The 20,790-nt window shown below is 35.4% G+C and overlaps 1 protein-coding gene and 1 non-coding gene across 2 annotated transcripts; both read left to right on the top strand.

Annotated features, from left to right (window-relative positions):
- The first annotated feature begins 10,426 nt into the window (after positions 1-10,426).
- LOC110788768 (syntaxin-72-like) lies at positions 10,427-13,360 on the top strand. The gene is made up of 9 exons (XM_021993408.2): positions 10,427-10,752; positions 10,894-11,019; positions 11,289-11,451; positions 11,685-11,770; positions 11,856-11,924; positions 12,157-12,201; positions 12,326-12,388; positions 12,782-12,858; positions 13,136-13,360. The coding sequence occupies exons 1-9, from the start codon at positions 10,597-10,599 to the stop codon at positions 13,146-13,148; spliced, it is 798 nt and encodes a 265-aa protein (XP_021849100.1). The 5' UTR covers positions 10,427-10,596; the 3' UTR covers positions 13,149-13,360.
- Positions 13,361-14,988: 1,628 nt separating this feature from the next.
- Positions 14,989-15,185, top strand: LOC130464637 (U2 spliceosomal RNA). Its single transcript, XR_008925007.1, has one exon. It is a non-coding gene; the product is annotated as a U2 spliceosomal RNA (small nuclear RNA).
- Positions 15,186-20,790: the final 5,605 nt, after the last annotated feature.

Raw genomic sequence — 20,790 nt, 5'->3', positions numbered from 1 at the left:
TACTGAAGTTGGATGTTGTAACTTTTAAATGCCATTATCCAACAATTGATCTCCGACTAGTGTGTTTTTGAGAAATGAATAATTTATAATTAAGGTCGTACCTCGTGCACGAGATTCCCGTTACACAAATCTTGAGAGGGTCTAAATATACACTACCTTACCTTTTTTTTCATGAAGAGACTATTTTCAGGGATCGAACCTATGACTTAGCTGATAGCAAACCACCACGCCAAGACTGATGCTAAAACTGGCTTTCTTTCTTCCCATCTTGGTAGATTTTAAATTTTACTCATGTAAGCCCTAGAAAGAGTCAAGTGAATTTGGTGTTGAATTGAGCTGACACGTCCATCAAGACATTGTGATAATGACTTCTTAGTTAGACTTCGTCGAGGGAGGCTACATGGTTGATGACCAGCGACCCATTTTGTCCATACCCACCCCCCCAAAAAAAAAGGAAAAAATGGCCCACACTTAAAAAAATGTGTAAAGTTTTGCTTACTTGTTATATACTGTCAACGGTAATATAAGTATTGTCATTGTTGTATTTAAATACTATCACAGTCACCAAAAAAAAAGGAAATGAGGTGAAATATAAAAAAAAAGTAAATGGACCACTTAAATAAATGGGTAAAAGTGTAACATTTTAAATGAATGGGTAAAAATATATATGTATACGAAGTATTGAAATACTTTCATTGTTGTATCAATTACTGCCACTATTGCCGATACTGAGTACTTTATTTGAATTTTCAATGCATGAAGTGAAACTACAATTACCCCGGGTATGGACAAAATGGGTCGATGGTGACCAGCGGCCTAGCCCACCTCAGACTATACCATAGAACCGTTAGAAATTTACCAGCCTTTCGTGATTAATGGCAGTGAGCCAATTGCATAAAATTTGATGGTTCATAGTATGGCCCGTTGGCCCCTATATTAGATGTGAGACTCTGAAGATACAAGCTCGGGTGCTTCGGCTGCATGATTTGCTTTTAGCTTATCCTAGCGGATAAGACAGGGGGACACAACAGTGAGGAACAAAGGGGATACAAGGACAAGGAGATTAAGAAACACTAGCGGTGCCTCCTTATAGATAGCTTACGGAATTGGAGAAGGCCCTAAGAAAGAGGCTTAAATGATCACTTTAAATCCGATAGATAGCTTCCACAAAACTCATGTCTTAGTCTTCCATTTATGTTTTGGCTTCTTGGGACATAGATATTCAAGATATATGATTGATACAACTGCACATAATTTGCAAGGTATTGATATTCTAGTTACGTTTGTTAGTATCTCTTAAAATCTAGTCAAAGAAACTTAAAAAACGGAAATTGTATAGAATAATATTGTGAAAGTTAGAGTATCTAACAAAACACACATTTACAAGAAAAAAAATCTACCTCTTACAAGTGTTGTTTCTAAAAATAATTAACCATCTTATATTATTTTATTTTTTTTATTTTTGAAACACTACTTTGTATCTTATAACGAATTTCGTCTATGAATCACCAATCAACTACCTTATAACGGATAAATGGGCGGCATCCTTTAGTGGTTTGAAGTAGTATTTTCAAAATTGATAGATTTTCCCCCAATCCCACCTAGATGAAGTAGTACAATATTTTCAAGTAAATAAAGCAAGACAAAAGTTAATGTTCTGCTGAGCTTGGTAACGTAGGCTTGTTACCCAGGTGGGAGCATTAAGGGTGTGGAACTGCTTGTCTAGTCTTTGCATCTGTGCAGTTGGATTGTTCCGGGGTGGTATCTTGCCGGCTTCACCAAAAGTTGGTCTGGTACTATTTCGATGATAACCCAACATGTATAGATGTTTGAGGCTTTGCACAACTGAACCATGTCTTTTTAGTAGTTGGTACGAGTATTGGAGCAGGATAATAAGAATTCACTTTTTCTACATGAACCTATATCTAAACTATATATTAAAAAACGTTTGTAAGAAAATATGTGTGACACGTGGTGTTCTGTTTACGAGTCTTTCAACCCATGTAATTTTTATATACATAAAAAAAACATTAAATATGGTATGTATAAGGTTTGAACCCCCAACCTTGAGTTTAAACAATAAAGGTTTTACCACTAGAACATGACATGTCTTATGTTATTTTTGCAAAAAATTCTAACTAAATGTGAAGTTTTTAATGTAATAACCCGGGGCATCGCCTGTGCCCAAAAACTAGTCTATACTAATATATTAAAAGGCGTTGTGAAAAACGTCTATGTGTTACGTAATACTCTCCCCCCATTATGCCACGTCATACACTTGTCAAGTGTTATGTCATGTCATGACATGGACAACCAAAAATTAACATAATGAGGTTCGAACACCAGACCTCAAGTGTGGATGTTAGCTCTCCTTACCATCTTAACCAACTACCAATTGTGGTTTATATCTTTACATTAATTTATAAATAAATGTTAAATGAAGTCTTAAACAACTAATTTTTTACGTGACTTTTTAATTTTTATGGACTATTTTAGAAAAATGATACTCCCTCCGTATTTATTTAAGATATACATTTGGCCGGGCACGAGTATTAAGAAAAAGAATTGAATGAAACAAAGTAATAAAACAAGTGGGGTTGAATAGATATTTTAATAAGAAAAATAAGTGGGGACCATGTCATTTTAGGGAGTGTGGGTGGGGGTGGTGTGTAGATATATTATTTAATTAGATGGTGGGGTTGATAAGTTACTAAAATTGGCAAGTGTATCTCTTAAATAAATACGGCCGGAAAAGGCAAGTGTATCCCTTAAATAAATACGGAGGGAGTAATAATTAAAGCGTTATGACAACCATGAAGAAAACATATTATGTCATAAGTCTCATAAGCATCAACTATAGGAGTGCCATGTATAGCTGCATATATATCTAAAAATTGGTGTTAAGTAATTTGACGCACTTAGTTTCACGAGAAAAAAAAGTATAAAAATTATATGATGACCTAATTGAAAAATTACTTAATTGGCATGATAAATGACATAGTGTGTCTGTGTAGTTGACGAAATTAATATATGTTTTTCACTCTGCGCAATACAGGTACTTTGGTCAAATATTGAGTTCAAGAAAAATCTAAAATTTTAACTACTCAATGTAGCAACCGGATCATCGCCCGGGCCACACACTAGTTATTTTTTCTAATTCACTTATAAACATAATAAATTTCTTAATTTATCAATTATTACAAATTGGATAACAAAAAAAAAAAGGAAAAACACACAACTGGTTAGCTAAAGAAGTAGTGCAACAATTAACTTTTTCCGTATGATTTGAGTAATTTAAAGAAATTAAATAAAAATACGTATACTTCGTAATAGGTTATTATTCAAATATATATTATTGCCATTAAAGTTTAATATTTATAAGAATGACTTTTGTCTTTTTTCATTACTTTAGAGTCATATGTTGTATCATTCTCTAAAGATGGTTAAAACTTTACATTATGAATGACATGTCGTGAGTTCGAACATTGATACTAACATTCTTGTGATAATAAAATTGAGTACTACATGTATGCGCATGACATGGCACATCATCATTCACTTGCCAAATCATACATGTATGCACATGACATGGCACATCGTCATTCACTTGCCAAATCATAGTGACACATGGCAACATGACGTTCCTTGCCATTGAGATTTAATAATAAGTATAGATACGTAGTGTGTGTACTACCCCCCTCAAAAAAAAAAAACATATATTTTACCTCTCTATTCAACACACCTACCTACGTAAGAGATAAATTCCACAAAATAAGATAATTAGTATAGAATTTGTGTTCTTAATGTGTGCCCATGGGCACACGTTAGAAAAACCGAAAAACAACTCCAATAAAAAATATGAAGAATTTAATCAATACGAAGAATGAAAATTGTCTATTTTTATCTGCTAAAATAATCATATTATTTATGGTAATACCTTAAGTAACTTATTTTAATAATGGAATGTAATTTTTAAATTTTATTTTATAATATAATACTTAATCAAAATATATTAAAATTTACAAAAAAAATAGGTAAAAGTTATAAAAAATATGTAAAAGTTATCCCGATGTACTTATTGTACTAATTGTACACCTTAAAGTTACCCTGGTGTACTTATTGTACACCTTAAAGTTATCCTTGTACTTATTATATGCCTTAGAGCTAGGGATGGCAGCGGGTAGGATCTGGACCGGATCCTCTAGGATCCAGATCCAGATCCGTTTTTTAGACAATGATCCATATCCTACCCGGATCCGTTGGATAATGATAGTGAGGATCCATGTCCATATCCGACGGATCCGGGTCCAAAAACGGATTCAAAACGGACCCTAACTTATTTTTCCATCAAAGACCCTAATTTTCCTTTTAACCTTAAACCATAGTTAAATAAAACTTCAATAACAACGCTATTTGTCCATACAAGCATTCACTAAAATCAAATTTAATAAATCTAACATAAATAATATTAAAAGTTCAACAAACTTCAATAATGCTATAATTTTTACTCTTTATTTTTATATTTTAAATTTTTTTTTATATAAAAACGGGTAAACGGATCCGGATCCGGGTAGTGACTTAGGACCCGATCCAGATCCGTTTGTAAAGCCAAGGATCCAAATCCTACCCGAATCCGCCGGGTCCAAAATTTGAGGATCCAGATCCACTGAAAACGGATCTGGATCCACGGATCCGGGTCGGGTCCGTTATCCACTGCCATCCCTACTTAGAGCATCTACAATGGTAAGCTAATTTCTAAATTAGCTTGTCATGCCACATAATATTTCAAGCTACTTCCCTTTCTAGCTAGTTAGTACCCTAGTGGTTAGCTACTAGCTTGATATTTAATGTAGTCATATTTGTCAATTAATATTTTATTTTAATTTAATTTAGTATTATTTCATTGGCCAAGTTTTTTCAAGCAAATTAGCTTAAATAAGCTAATTTGCTTGACCAAGCTAATTTATTATTTCAACTCCAATGGTCAAGCTAGTAGCTTGGAATTTCTAAAAATTGCAAGCAAGTCCCTAGCTACAACTATTGGAGATGCTCTTATCATACATCTTATTGTCCTACATGTATAAAGTAATGTGACAAAAGTAGATGCCTTGATAAAATATGGTGTAAAATATATTTTTCTTATAAAGTACGTAATTTGGTACTTGTTACCAAGGAATTGAACAAATTTATGATTAACTCTCAATATCGTAACAACTTTTTTTTCATACTCCGTATAAATATTTATGATTAACCTCTCAATATAGTATCTCATTTATCTTTCCAGCACGAAATAATGTGAGTTGATCTTCAAAGAAAAGAGATATTAGCAGGCTGGGTACAATTACGATATTATCACTACTACAAAAATGGGCAAAGAGACCCTTAATAAAAGACCCGTTGATCAACATAACGGGTCTCTTTAGCATAAGAAATCTAATATTATAGATAACGGGTCTCTTATGAGTCAAAGGGCCCACTTAAAATTAGTGGGGAAAAAAACAGAGACCCCTTATTTAATTTAACGGGTCTCTAATATATAGAAGGAGCAATTTTTTTATATAGAAAATAAAATAAGAGAAACAAGAGACCCTTTATTCACCTAAACGGGTCTCTTATATATCACTGGACCCACCACTCTCTCGTAGAAAAAAAAAGCAAAAGCAAAATAAAGAAATACCCGTCATCTAACATAACGGGTCTCTATTTCCTTCACTTGTCTTGGCACCTAAAAAAACTTTGCGAAACCAATATTCGCCCTCTATCAGTCTATCCCTCTTTCTTCTTTCGGTTTTCTCTCGACATAGAAGCTAGGGCAAGGCAACCATTGACGAACTCATTACCACCGGCGAATCGCACTACCACACAGAGACCCGCGCTACGATTGTCGTCTTCACTATCACCGTCGACCTCACCGTCGATCATCTCTAGCGTACTACAAATTTAGGTTTTTGTTCTCATCACTCTCTTTTTCTCTTTAGTTCTTGTTTCGAATTTATGAATTTCTTGTGGTTTCTTTTGATTTTCGATTTCAATTTGTAATTTCTGCTACAAGTTAGGTTTTTTTTTTACTGAAATTTTCAACTTCAATTTCAACCACGAAGTTGGACTTCCCCCCAGAATTTCTAAAATTTCAATTGTTGCGATTTGTGTTTAAATGTTCATGTAATTGCAATTTTGGGGTTAGATTTTCCAATTTCATGGGGAAAGTATGATTTTTTTAAGGGAAAATAATTACTAAAGAGGGCACCTTCAGAAATCAAGCTTTTCTTCTATGTATATTCTCTGATGCAGGTTAGAGTGTGATAACAATATAACATTATGCTATGCGATCTTTGCATATTGGAGTTTGTTAACTTGGGAGTTTACATCTTGTTTTTTATCTTTTATTCTGGTCACTGGAATAGGATTCATGGAATGTATGGGGTTTAACTTTGCATCTTTTGACTATGAAGAAATGAACGATGTCCTTATTTTCATAAGATCAGAGTCCTGCTCAAAAATTAGTGGTACTTTCCTTCACAGTCGGCCAGTATATTACTGGAAATTTCGGAAGGTACTGAAGGTGGATACCGAAGTTAAACGGATGAGGTTGAAGAGTTCGTTGCGGATCTTAAGGCTTTGTTGAAGGAATCTGAGGATAAGGTGAAGCAAATGGATGAGAAAATGGATGAATTGGTGAAGAAATTGACAGAATCTGATAAATTGATCGGAGTTTTGATGGAGAAAGTTACAAAGAGAGAAGCTGTTATTCCAGCAGCTATGTTGAGGAGAAGCAAAGTAATAACAAATTCAAAGGATTGAAGACTCAATTACTTGTTATTTGGAGCTATTTTTGCTAGTGTTCTGGTCGTCGTCATCGTCCCTGCTTGCTACATTAGGCAGAAGTAGAAACAACTACAAAATGTAGTGTGTTTAACAGAGATAATTTTGTTTGGTTGAGAGTTTGATGGTTATTATGGGCTAGTAATAATCTAGTTATTTGTTAAATTTTGATGTTAGTTGCCGTTGTTTGTTCTCTGGCGTTTTTTGCTGTTATAGCAAGCAGATTTGGAAATATCTCCCTGGTTTGTTTCTGGTCTTGAGATTATTGAGTTTTTTATCTCAGTTTTGTTCTATGATAAATGATTATTATTGTTGGGGCCTTGATTTGGAATAGTTTCCTGTTGAATTTTTCAAGCTTGATGTTAAAAGTTTATTTCATTTATCTCATTTGGTATCGGAAATACCATGTTTGAGTTGGTGAATTATCTAATTTTGTTTCTATTTTGTCCTCGATCTTATTGTTGCCTCATTGTACCATTAATGTTGAATTTTCATGAAAATATTAGGGTCCTAAAGATTCATCGAAATGCATTCGTGTGAGGCCTAGTTCGTCAGGGAATCAAACTAAGGGCAGAACTTTCAAGAAGCGGGAAGTTCGGGATGAAAAGCCATTTGATAAGAGGGGCGCTCACTGGCCAGAGCATCTTGGAAAGTTCCTTAGGTAAGATCATTTGTCTGTCAGACTATGTCTTCCATAGTATTGATGCGAAGACTGGTTACCATTTTATATCTGTAATGGGGACATAATGAATAAGGTGCATATTGCTAATTAAAGAGAGGAGAGATAGGGTATATTTGGTTGTAATTTGCAAATTTTTCCTGCCAAACTCTTGTACAAGACTTGAATTGGATAGATAAAAACATCGGTATCTGTTCTACATTACAAACATGAGTTCCTTTTACATTTCTTTTCATTGTCTCTCTCTTCTTTGTTTGGCTACTGTTGTTTCTTTCTAGTTTTGATTTGTTTTCATGTGGTTACTCAAAGTTCCATATTGGGGCTCAGTTAGATTCAATTTGTTGTGACTTGGATTTGAGCTTATAACAACAAAATATTGGTGGTAATTTTTTCTAGAAAAGTTGTTATTGAAGATGATTGTGACAACTTATTGCCAAATCAGCGGCGTAATCCATTATTTTTTTAGTGCTTCATGTATTTCAATTGTTTTGGGGTCTTGGGGATGGATCGAAGAGGGCTGGAGTTCATAATTCTCGTTGAATGTTGTTAAGCCTTTTGCCTAATTTGAGGTAACTAGGTGTCATTTTGAAAGCTGGTTGGAATATAGATGTATAATTTAATTATATAATATGAAAAGAGTTTGAGTTATATAGGTGTATGAAATGTTGGAATAAAGATAAAAATATTATGTTATCTTTTATCTCTTATATTGTACATCCATTTCGGACTAAGATTCATTTCCTTTGGTGGTGCAGCAAGTAAATTACAGTAATGCTAGAAAATGAGAAAAAGAAGGTTGGTTTCAGCAATTTAGAGGATCTTTGCAGGTAGCTCCTAGGAGAAAGTGGCTGATGTAAGTGGACTTTATTGCTTCAAGATTTTATTATTCATTGATCATTTTTAGATTTCTAACTTTGAGTTTAAACAATTTCTACATTCTACCTCAGAAATGTAATTTACTGTTAAGTTTATTGGGGATTCGATATTCAGTTTATTATTTGGAGTTCTTTCATTTTCCATTCTTCCTTTGCTTGCTCCCTTTATTTGATGATTCAAGTTAGTTGTCAGAGATATCACTTCTCTAATAACTTAAGAATTTAACCTTTTTTGGTTTTTCTATCAATAATTTTATATTAGGGGATAAGATTTCTGAAACTAGCTGGATTTTGACTGTTGCTTGCAGTTACATGGAAACCCGAACTGCTAAATTCAATCTTGCGGAAGTTCTTGAGGCTGTCATGAGTCAGGTAACACCCTTTAGCCAGGAAAGCCAAGTGCAGCTCATGCGCAATTTGCTGGCCTGCTGGTTTGTCCTCTATGTATCTGATGGAGACAATTTGAGGCTACAACAAGTCCTTTCATATTTTTTGGCAGTTGCTATCCGTTTTACCCCTGCATGTTCATATGTGTTGTGTTCTATTTTTCTTTATGTACTAATTCCTCTACATTTGTCTAACATACAGATTTAGGGATCAGAAGCATAGCTTGTGGTTGTCCCGGCCTTGGAATGATTAGCATATCAATGAAGATGCAAGGTTTAAATGAGGCTATATTGATTATATATATTTCTTGTACTTGTACAATTTTCAGATATATATGTAAATTTTTTGGATATATGTTCATGATAGATCATGAACGATTTTGTAGAAGAGTTTTTAGTTGAATATATAATAGTTGGTGCTTTATTAAAGTTGATTTTTTAATGTAAGTTTAATAGCAGGTACTGAATTAACGTTTTTTTTTTTAAAAAAAAATACATGAAAAGAGACCCGTTATTCGTAAAAAGGGCTCTCTAGGCATAATACTAAAAAGTTCAAAGAGACCCCATATCTTACATATGGGGTCCGAGGTTATTAGAAAAGAAATTAATAAAAAAATCAAAGAGACCCCATATCTTACATATGGGGTATGAGGTTATTAAAAAATAAATAAAAAAAAAAAATCAAAGAGACCCCATATCTTACATATGGGGTCAGAATATTTTTAATAAACAGACCCCAAATCTTACATATGGGGTCTCTTTCCCTTCTAAAATATTTTCCTAAAGGCCTACGTAAGAGACCCCTTTTCTTACATGATGGGTCTCCAACTTTTAACAAACAGACCCCATTTCTAAGAGGGGGTCTCTTTTAAAAAGAGACCCCCCCATCTAGAGACCCCCTCAGAGGAGGTCTCTTATGCCTTTTTGGACGGGTCTCTTTGCCCATTTTTGTAGTAGTGTATGTTTCGCGTTGTACTTATCCGATTAATTGCAAAAACAAGATTGGGCATTAATTTTAATTTCTCACTGCATCATTGTTGAATTTTACCAATATGTATGAGTAGGTCTTAAATTGTTGTAAATTCAATATTTTAGCCTTTTAAAACGTGCAATTGCACGAGTACTATACTAGTTTATCTTAATTAATTGCTAGAATTCATTTAAATTTATTAATATAATTGAATAAAATACAAAATAGATGGAGCATGGGAGAGCAAGGCTCCGTTTGGTAGGCGTAAAAAGTTTTCATGGAAAACGAATTTCCCCCTTTTAATCATTTTACGTTGTTTGGTTGAATAAGGGATGTAAAACAATTTTCCATTACTCTCTCAAAGATGGAAAACTCTTTTCCATTTGAAAGGGAGGGAAACCACTTTTCCTTCTTTCCTCCTTACCTCCCTCTCCTTTTTTCCCCTCAATCTTCACCATTTTTTCCCATTTTCCTTTAAGTTACCAAACAAAGGAAAACTAGTTTGAAATTGTGTTTTCCCTTGAAAACTATTTTCCATGAAAAATCGTTTTACAATGAAAATGTTTTACGCCTTACCAAACGGAGCCTAAGAGAAAGACGATATGGCGTTCCTACAAAATAGCAAATTGCAAGTAGATGCCACGTCTTTATATTTGCATTGGTCAAAGCATTAAAAAATATTCATTAATGAAAGCGGGTAAAATGATCCGTCGGCTTAAAACAAGAGTGATTCATCATCATCATCATCATCATCATCATCATCAACAACAACCTGTTTACTTTTTTTCCTCAACCATCGTTCAAGCAAGAATTACAAGGATCAAATTGCATTGATTAAAAGAATTATTAAAACCTCGTATTAAGATGAGCGTGATTCAAATCCTTTTCCGGGTCGATGAAATCTGCAAAAAGTATGAGAAATACGACGTTGACAAGCAAAGGGAGCGCAATGCCGCCGGTGACGACGCCTTCACGCATCTCTACGACACCATCGAGTCCGGTATCGAGGCGGTCCTTCGTGTATGTGGATTCATTTTTGTATTTTTCTTTTTACTTTTACATGAGAATTAATAAAAGTCAATGTATTTTACATACCCTATTTAATAATTTGATGATAAACAAGATGTTTATTCAAATGATGTTATTTAATGTGAATAACAGAAATCAGAAGTGGTGGCAATGGAGACAAATAGGGCTAAGGCGGTGGCGTTGAACGCCGAGATAAGGCGGACAAAGGCTAGGTTATTGGAGGATGTTGCCAAGCTACAAAAGTTGGCTTACAAGAAGGTCATTTTATTTTGTGGTTATTGTAGATTATTTGTAGCGTAATTTCTTAAATATAAATGACATATCTAGACTTTTGATCTTTGATTTCAATATCAATGTGTGATTTTCATGAAATTTTCTATATACAACGGATAATCAATGTTGTTATTACCTAGTGAGCATGCAAAGGGGAAAAAATATAAAATGGTCTTGATACGTATTGGTAAGGTACAACTGGTTAGCTAGCTATCTTATATAGTTAAAATGTATATTTTTTTTGATGATTATAGATTAAAGGGCTCTCAAAAGACGATATGGTCGCTCGTGGTGATTTGGCTCTTGCATTAGGAGAGAGAATTGAAGCAATCTCCGATGGAGGAATTAGCAACGCCAAAAATAATGGATGGGCGAGTTCAAGCAATCCTAACAATATCAAGTTTGATATGCAAGGAGGTAAGAAAGCTCATAAAACTTATAAGTTAGGTGTTAGTCTTATATATGCATGGTCTTCCATAACAAAAGACTACATATATGATATATGAGGGCAATACGATATTCAAAATATCGATCATCTGAAGCATCGCTTGAACCACACGTACACTAGTTATTATATACTCGATCCCTACTCCCTACTCTATATCTAATAATATATAGTAATAGTTGGGTTTCATTAATGCAAACTTCAGATGGACACTTAAGCGATGGATTTTTCCAAGAGTCGGAGCAATCAAATCAATTTAGGCAAGAGTATGAAATGCGAAAAATGAAACAGGCAAGTATTGTCATAGTGAAATTGTATCATTCACGTTTGTGTATAGGAACTAACAAGAATGATTGGGCATCATCATATATAATAGGATGAAGGTCTAGATTACATATCTGAAGGACTCGAGACATTGAAGAATCTGGCGCATGATATGAATGAGGTATATTTGTATTGCTTGGTTGATAGTTTCATACTTTCATAAGGACTAGTGATTGAAGTTGTGTATTGAGTATCGACACACATAAAGTTTTAAATATTATATTGCACTTAGTAAAACACAAGGAAAATAAAAGAGTACATTGTTTTTACTATGAACATCAAATGAGATTGCTAATTCATCTATACTAAATTACTAACCCTTTTGTTTTTGTTTTCTTTATTATTTTATATAGGAACTAGATAGACAAGTACCCTTGGTTGATGAAATTGATACAAAGGTAAAAATTGTTTCTTCTCATTTCTAACTTCTTCTGTTTGATTTAGAGATTGGCATTTCGATTTGTTAAATATTTTAATTGATTTTATTTCATATAATGATATTTGTTTCGGTGCCTTTCCTAGGTTGACAAGGCTAACACTGATCTAAAGAACAACAATGTCAGGCTGAAACAGACACTTCACCAGGTACGTATAACTTAATTCATTAGCCTGGTTGACGGAAACCTTAATCATTACGTTCTACTGGACCTGATCAAAAGGCGGGGTGGACCAAAAAATCAGCCCACCATACCAGTACAAACTCTGTGTTTTTCGTGTGCCAAAACCTGCTATTTTGGCCAAAATTAGCGGTCATTTCGGGCCATTTTTAGACCGGACGAATTTTATAACTAAAATCCATTTTGTTACCAAAAATCCGCACAAAAAGATTAAAATCTGTCCGGACCCAAAATCGGACATAAATATTCTGCCCAATCTTTAGACCAGGCTTAAGATGATTAGTTCCATTTTCTACCTTAGTAAGTTTTAAGTCCAATATTCTCTTTCTTGAATTTTGATCGGAAAATTTATGTTGATCAGATAAGATCGAGTCGCAACTTTTGCGTTGATATCATCTTGCTGTGCGTGATTTTGGGCATTGCAGCTTATTTATACAAGTAAGATTTTACTTATGCTTTTCTATTTTGTTTTTTTTAATATATACGTAGTAAGTATCAAGAGGAGCACAAATCACTCAAAATATACATCAAATCTTCTTACAATCCGACCAACCAAAAAAAAAATGCATGTACCTATATATGTAATGACATTGGATCTAATGTTTAATACTGATTATTGAGTGCATGTATGCATGCGACTTACTCATTTTTAATGTGTATTCAGATTAAAAACAAACTAATCCGTAACTAACAATATATTATTCCATGTTTGTAGTGTTTTGCAGTGATCCGATTATGGAGCTTTCGTGAACTCAAACATTGATTTTTAATCTTTTTTTTATTTTACCAATTTAATTGGTCTCTTTTGTGCATTCAGTATATTATTTATGGTGTCACTTGTACTTCTAAAAAGATTATTTTTTCACACATCCTAACACTTATAAAGCCTTGAACTTCTATTACTATTCACCCAATATTGCAATTACCTACATACCCCTAATTTTCTTCTTTGTTTTTCTTTTGTCTTATTCTTATCAATAGTGTAATGTCTATTTTCACCATTCTTTTTGTCTTTGCTTTTCTATGAGATGCTCCCCCTTCCATTTTCAACCTAACCACGTTGTTAATGTTTCATGTGTAATACTACAATAACAATTTCGGAGAGCTTAAATTGCACGTGGAATGTTAAAATATCAATGAAACCTCTTGTAAACGTATTTATAATCACATTTTATCAATTACGAGCAAATCGAGCTTTAGCTTTGTTTTCCTAGAGTTCGCCATAAATTTGTAAATGTCCTTTTACGAAACAATTAAGGCTTTTATATTCATATACGGAGTACGTGAAATTTTGTTTTAATTATTCTTAATTTATACATGGATTTGTTTAAACCAAATTTCAATATTTTCTAATGATATAGTAAGCAATCTTTTCCCTTCAATTCCATCAAAATCCCGCACCCGGTTAATCCTGTCGATTCATGGAAGGTAATAGCTCAACAACAACAACAATAAAGTCTTAATTAGTTAGTGTATATGCACAAACACAAAAAAAAAAAGAAAAAAAAAGAGAGTAAGGTGATCATATGTACTAAGTAACTCAATTAATCCTTGGCCAACGTAACTCCTGTATGATCTCCAGCACCTCACTTGGCATTTTCACCTCAACAGAATCATCAACATGCTTCTCTATTTCTGAAACCACGTCGCTCTTGTTATTATGCCGACATATTTCCTTGCAATGGCTAAAACGTACATAGATACCACAATCATATCCATTTGATTGCTGAGGGGTCTTGCAGTCCGTAAACACGGGCAAAACAGAAACTCTAGGCACGACACCAGCAACGGATTCAGGTGATCAGGTATAACTTGGTATGTGGTCGTGCCCAGGGGAGGACCTTCCACCGGGGCCAGGCCCCTGATAAGTTTTTTGAAATTATAAATTATATAAGCTAAAATATACATTATAAAATGCCGGTGACATATTGATTGAATTCACTTATAATTTTATATTCATTAATATGCTTGTTACTCGTAATTTTTTGGCATAGATCCGCCACTGGTCGTGCCATATCAGTTTTTAATTTGGTTTGCTTAAGCAGTGTAACAGCCTTATTGGACAAAGTTTTTGGTAAGAACATGACTTTGATGCAACATAGGGTGGAGAAGTGTGTTTTCCTGTTCACTCAAAGCCTTTTCCCATCATGCCAAAGAAGTCATCAGAAGAACCTCTTGTTCGCCTCAACATCAGTTTTAGTAGTTGGATTATACTATCGGAGTACACGGTCAAACACCGTTGTTAGTACTAGTAGTAATTAACTTCTTCTGTTATAAAATTGAATGTGTGGCAAATGGTCTAATGATGCCTCCAACCAACTTTTCAAATGGAATAAAGATTGGGTCTTAAGTCCTAATTAATACCAAGTATTATCCTTTATCTGATAAATTTGAAACGATATTGAAAAATGAAACAAATGATCTGCTTCCTTACAGTTTGCTTCTGCCTTGTATCAGGAAGCTATTTGTATGTTTTGTGTTTAGTCATCCCACATTCCCACATCGAGCGGTGAATTAAGGGCTGAAGTGGCCAGAAGATAAAGCCAGGTTTCTGAAACTAAACAAATCATACCTTTCTCGGCCTTTTGGCTAAGATCAAGTGTAGTATCTGTTCTTATCAGTTTAATATCTGATACGTGGGTCAATGGCCCACAACGATATTAAATTTATTTTTTAAGGAGGAAGTCCCATCACAGTAGCTTGCTATTGGGGTCTTCTTGTGTCGCCCATGCGTTGCACTACTGCACGGGCCTGGCACATTCCACCAATCCTATGTCAAGATTTACTCTCAAATTTATATAGAGCTTCTGTTGTAGTAAATGGATTCATCTTTTGATTTAAGGGAATTTCTCAATAGGCTTTCACCAGTATTTGTGTGTGGAAGTCACCATCTTGTTATGTCAGAGTAGAGAAGTAGAAGTCAAAGTGGAATTAATGCAAATGATTTGGAGCTCGCAAAATAACATCCTTGTACTTCAACACCTCTTTTGTCTCCCATGTCTGTAACCAAATTCTGTAGGATACAAAAACATCAAAAAGATACCGAATTCAATTTAATGCTGACTAGCAATTAATAGAGTTATGATACATAGTATACGATTATGTTTACTAGAATTGTGTTGATATAGGGTTGTTATAGAGTTGCCTGTCTATTACAGTGTTATTGTGATGTAATTAACCAAGTTATTATCAGATTATGAAGCTTTCAAGTCAATATCACTCGTTAATATTATTCTCTTTAGTTTAACAATAGGTAGTTTGTAGTATGAAATAAATAAATACAAAGGAAATTCCCATTAGTAGTTTAGTACACCACCTTGAGCATAGTTTGTGTTTCTCTCATGAGCTTCAGCCTTGGTTATCACAAGAACAATTCCATGGTTGTTGTTTATGCCAAATTTCGTCTAGGGGCGACCTTTGGCTCGGGTCGACACTAACTAAGAAAGAATCAAATAAAGAGAGACAAGAGAGACACGACACAGAGAAGTGTTGACGCAGAAAACCCAGGAATAAGGTAAAAAACCGCGGATAGCTATGAGGCTATCAATCCACTAAGTATTCTATCTGATTATTTATGTATTTTTCTAACGATCAATATAAGAAATTAAAGAGCAAATACAAGAATTATATGAGCGCTTGATAGCTTGAGAGTTTGAGTGCTTGAGTTAACTTGTCTTCTAATATGCTACCGCTAAGCTTTTATACGCAGAGGACAACGGCTTAATTCATCGGTTAGGAGAATCCCTAAAAGATAGGGATTTTCTACTGATCGTTACCCATGACCGTTTCCAGTCTCCAACGACTTCCGTATTCCTTGGCGACTTCTAGCTTGGACCCATTCTGCTTGTATGACGGCGCCAGCTATCTTGGGCTTCGGGCTTTTGATCTTAACCTATCTTCACTTATCTTCTTCGTCGATCGTCGCTGCTCCTTTGTCGCTAGTACCGTGTCGCTAGTCTTGTGTCGCCTGGACCTCGTCGACTGTTGTCATACTCGACGTGCTCGCCTGACACGATGTTTATCTGTGACACGACGATACCTGGAAGACACGACATGATCAAACGTCAAAGCAGTTATGTCGTTAGTCCAAAAAGTGGGATAACAGTTGTGTACTCCGTATTAGTTTTACTTGCAAAAAAAGTATAAAAAAGTAGTTAAATTAACCAGAAAAATGTATCCAAACTGGCTAAGAAAATTGCTAACGTACATTGCATTGTGTTAGGTGATTTTGGAGATGGTGGATATATGCCTTAGTTGCGTGGTCACTCTCACTCACAAAAACAGTTTCATGCTTGTGTACTTCCTAAGTTCGTATATGTTAATGTACGGAAAGAATATCCATTACGAAATATTTTTGATTGAAACTAAATGTTACGGAGTCTATAAAAATCCACGTGAAACTAATTTTTTGATCTAGACTTTCAAGATATAGATTTACATGTGATTAAATCCATATCTTTAAAGTCTATTTATCTATGAGTTTAAATCCATGTGATTTTTCTGATAATATCTTTTTTCTACAACACTTAAAGTCTATGCCTTCTTCAACACAATTTCACAAGCTTATTGACATAGCTTTGTTCTACCTAAACTCATTACCAAACATCGAATTCGCCGTCTTTTCGCCCTCATTTGAAAGCATCATAATCAATTCCATCCCCATTTAATAATAAGTACAAACTTAGTAACTTCAATGTATCCATCTCCTACAAATTAATGGAAACTAGAGTTTGTTGTTCAAGCTCTTTTCTTAAATTGTTTGATATATCTATATTACATTTCAGGCTTCAATATCATTTACAATTTCACCTATTACTCACTAAAATAAAGCAACATAGGAGTATATAGAGAAAATATAAGCTACGCAAAACCTCCCTTATAACCTTATACAAAAAAGTTTCGAGAGCCGATCGACACTTATCTCATCTCCAACCAACATAACCTCACAGAAAAAGTCACTATTACGAAGCTAGAGAGTGGAAATGCAATCTTTCTAATTTGTGGCCCGGTTATACACGCTATAATTGGATACTGGACCGACTTACCTTTCAAAGATCACCTTTGCAGCAAGAAAAATCGGAACATTGAATGCACATCAAACAAACATTTGTTATTAGGCTCTTTTTTTCCTGCATGCAGAATTTACTGTGCCAAATAAAAGTATTATCCCACATTGAAATAAACCCGAACTATTTTAATATTTAAATATCAAAGTAGGCAAGAACATGTCGTCGAGCTTAGTAACGCATGCTTGTAACCCGAGTGGGGACACTAAGGTGACGGGACAGGAATTCAATTGATTGGATCGGGTCTAAAGTTGGCATTATGTTGGCCCGCCCTATCCAAGTTGAAAGTTGGTTCATGTGGGTCTGGCGAAAGCTTGATCTTTATGGGCCCTAAAGTGAAGGGGACCGCGTGAGGCTGGTTTCACAGAGCAACGAAAACCTCCCGCTCTTGTCAGTGGAAGGATAACGGGCTTGCGCCTCTTAGGCCCAATTGTATCCAGTTCAATGATCCTCCATTAGACCGTCATTTTTTTTGACCGGGTTTTATTGTTAAGCCTTTTTTATACTTATTACTCGAATATTATTAAATTCCTACACTATTACGTAGCTAGAGAGTGGAACTGCAATCTTTCTAATTTGTGGCCCGATTATACACGATATAATTGGATACTGGACCGACTTACCTTTCAAAGATCACCTTTGCAGGAAGAAAAATCGGAACATTGAATGCACATCAAACAAACATTTGTTATTAGGCTCTTTTTTCCTGTATGCAGAATTTACTGTGCCAAATAGAAGTATTATCCCACATTGAAATAAAACTGAACTATTTTAATCTTTACATATCTAGGCAGGCAAGAACTTGTCGTCGAGCTTAGTAACGCGTGCTTGTAACCCGAGTGGGGACACTAAGGTGACGGGACAGGAATTCAATTCACTGGATTGGGTCTAAATGTGGCATTATGTTGGCCCGCCCTATCCAAGTTGAGAGTTGGTTCATGTGGGTCTGGCGAAAGCTTGATCTTCATGGGCCCTAAAGTGGAGGGGACCGCGTGAGGCTGGTTTCACAGAGCAACAAAAACCTCCCGCTCTTGTCAGTGGAAGGATAACGGGCTTGCGCCTCTTAGGCCCAATTGTATCTAGTTGAATGATCCTCCATTGGACCGTCATTTTTTTTGACCGGGTTTTATTGTTAAGCAACAAAAACCTCCCGCTCTTGTCAGTGGAAGGATAACGGGCTTGCGCCTCTTAGGCCCAATTGTATCTAGTTGAATGATCCTCCATTGGACCGTCATTTTTTTTGACCGGGTTTTATTGTTAAGCCTTTTTTATACTTATTCCTCGAATATTATTAAATTCCTACACTATTACGTAGCTAGAGAGTGGAACTGCAATCTTTCTAATTTGTGGCCCGATTATACACGATATAATTGGATATTGAACCGACTTACCTTTCAAAGATCACCTTTGCAGCAAGAAAAATCGGAACATTGAATGCATATCAAACAAACATTTGTTATTAGGCTCTTTTTTCCTGTATGCAGAATTTACTGTGCCAAATAGAAGTATTATCCCACGTTAAAATAAAACTGAACTATTTTAATCTTTACATATCTAGGTAGGCAAGAACTTGTCGTCGAGCTTAGTAACGCGTGCTTGTAACCCGAGTGGGGACACTAAGGTGACGGGACATGAATTCAATTGACTGGATCGGGTCTAAAGTTGGCATTGTGTTGGCCCGCCCTATCCAAGTTGGGAGTTGGTTCATGTGGTCTGGCGAAAGCTTGATCTTCATGGGCCCTAAAGTGGAGGGGACCGCGTGAGGCTGGTTTCACAGAGCAACGAAAACCTCCCGCTCTTGTCAGTGGAAGGATAACGGGCTTGCGCCTCTTAGGCCCAATAGTATCCAGTTGAATGATCCTCCATTGGACCGTCATTTTTTTTTTGACCGGGTTTTATTGTTAAGCCTTTTTTATACTTATTCCTCGAATATTAATAAATTCCTACACTATTACGTAGCTAGAGAGTGGAAATGCAATTTTTCTAATTTGTGGCCCGATTATACACGATATAATTGGATACTGAACCGACTTACCTTTCAAAGATCACCTTTGCAGCAAGAAAAATCGGAACATTGAATGCACATCAAACAAACATTTGTTATTAGGCTCTTTTTTTCCTGTATGAAGAATTTACTGTGCCAAATAGAAGTATTATCCCACGTTAAAATAAAACTGAACTATTTTAATCTTTAAATATCTAAGCAGGCAAGAACTTGTCGTCCAGCTTAGTAACGTGTGCTTGTAACCCGAGTGGGGACACTAAGGTGACGGGACAGGAATTCAATTGATTGGATCGGGTCTAAAGTTGGCATTATGTTGGCCCGCCCTATCCAAGTTGAGAGTTGGTTCATGTGGGTCTGGCGAAAGCTTGATCTTCATGGGCCCTAAAGTGGAGGGGACCGCGTGATGCTGGTTTCACAGAGCAACGAAAACCTCCCGCTCTTGTCAGTGGAAAGATAACGGGCTTGCGCCTCTTAGGCCCAATAGTATCCAGTTGAATGATCCTCCATTGGACCGTCATTTTTTTTGACCGGGTTTTATTGTCAAGCCTTTTTGATACTTATTACACGAATATTATTAAATTCCTACACTATTACGTAGCTTGAGAGTGGAACTGTAATCTTTCTAATTTGTGGCCCGATTATACACGATATAATTGGATACTGCACCGACTTACCTTTCAAAGATCACCTTTGCAGCAAGAACAATCGGAACATTGAATGCATATCAAACAAACATTTGTTATTAGGGTCTTTTTTCCTGTATGCAGAATTTACTGTGCCAAATAGAAGTATTATCCCACATTGAAATAAAACTGAACTATTTTAATCTTGACATATCTAGGTAGGCAAGAACATGTCGTCGAGCTTAGTAACGCGTGCTTGTAACCCGAGTGGGGACACTAAGGTGACGGGACAGGAATTCAATTGACTGGATCGGGTCTAAAGTTGGCATTATGTTGGCCCGCCCTATCCAAGTTGAGAGTTGGTTCATGTGGGTCTGGCGAAAGCTTGATCTTCATGGGCCCTAAAGTGGAGGGGACCGCGTGATGCTGGTTTCACAGAGCAACGAAAACCTCCCGCTCTTGTCAGTGGAAGGATAACGGGCTTGCGCCTCTTAGGCCCAATAGTATCCAGTTGAATGATCCTCCATTGGACCGTCATTTTTTTTGACCGGGTTTTATTGTCAAGCCTTTTTTATACTTATTACACGAATATTATTAAATTCCTACACTATTACGTAGCTTGAGAGTGGAACTGTAATCTTTCTAATTTGTGGCCCGATTATACACGATATAATTG

The sequence above is a fragment of the Spinacia oleracea genome, chromosome 6 (assembly GCF_020520425.1).
Source record: "Spinacia oleracea cultivar Varoflay chromosome 6, BTI_SOV_V1, whole genome shotgun sequence".
In the NCBI taxonomy this organism is placed as follows: domain Eukaryota; kingdom Viridiplantae; phylum Streptophyta; class Magnoliopsida; order Caryophyllales; family Amaranthaceae; genus Spinacia; species Spinacia oleracea.
The sequence above is the reverse complement of the archived record's forward strand: the minus strand, read 5'-3'. Positions and strand labels throughout refer to the sequence as shown.

Coding starts and splice junctions, on each gene's coding strand:
- LOC110788768 (XM_021993408.2), top strand. CDS start 10,597: ATGAGCGTGATTCAAATCCTTTTCCGGGTCGATGAAATCTGCAAAAAG. Junction 10,753..10,893: donor GTATCGAGGCGGTCCTTCGT/GTATGTGGATTC, acceptor TGTGAATAACAG/AAATCAGAAGTGGTGGCAAT. Junction 11,771..11,855: donor AAATGCGAAAAATGAAACAG/GCAAGTATTGTC, acceptor CATATATAATAG/GATGAAGGTCTAGATTACAT.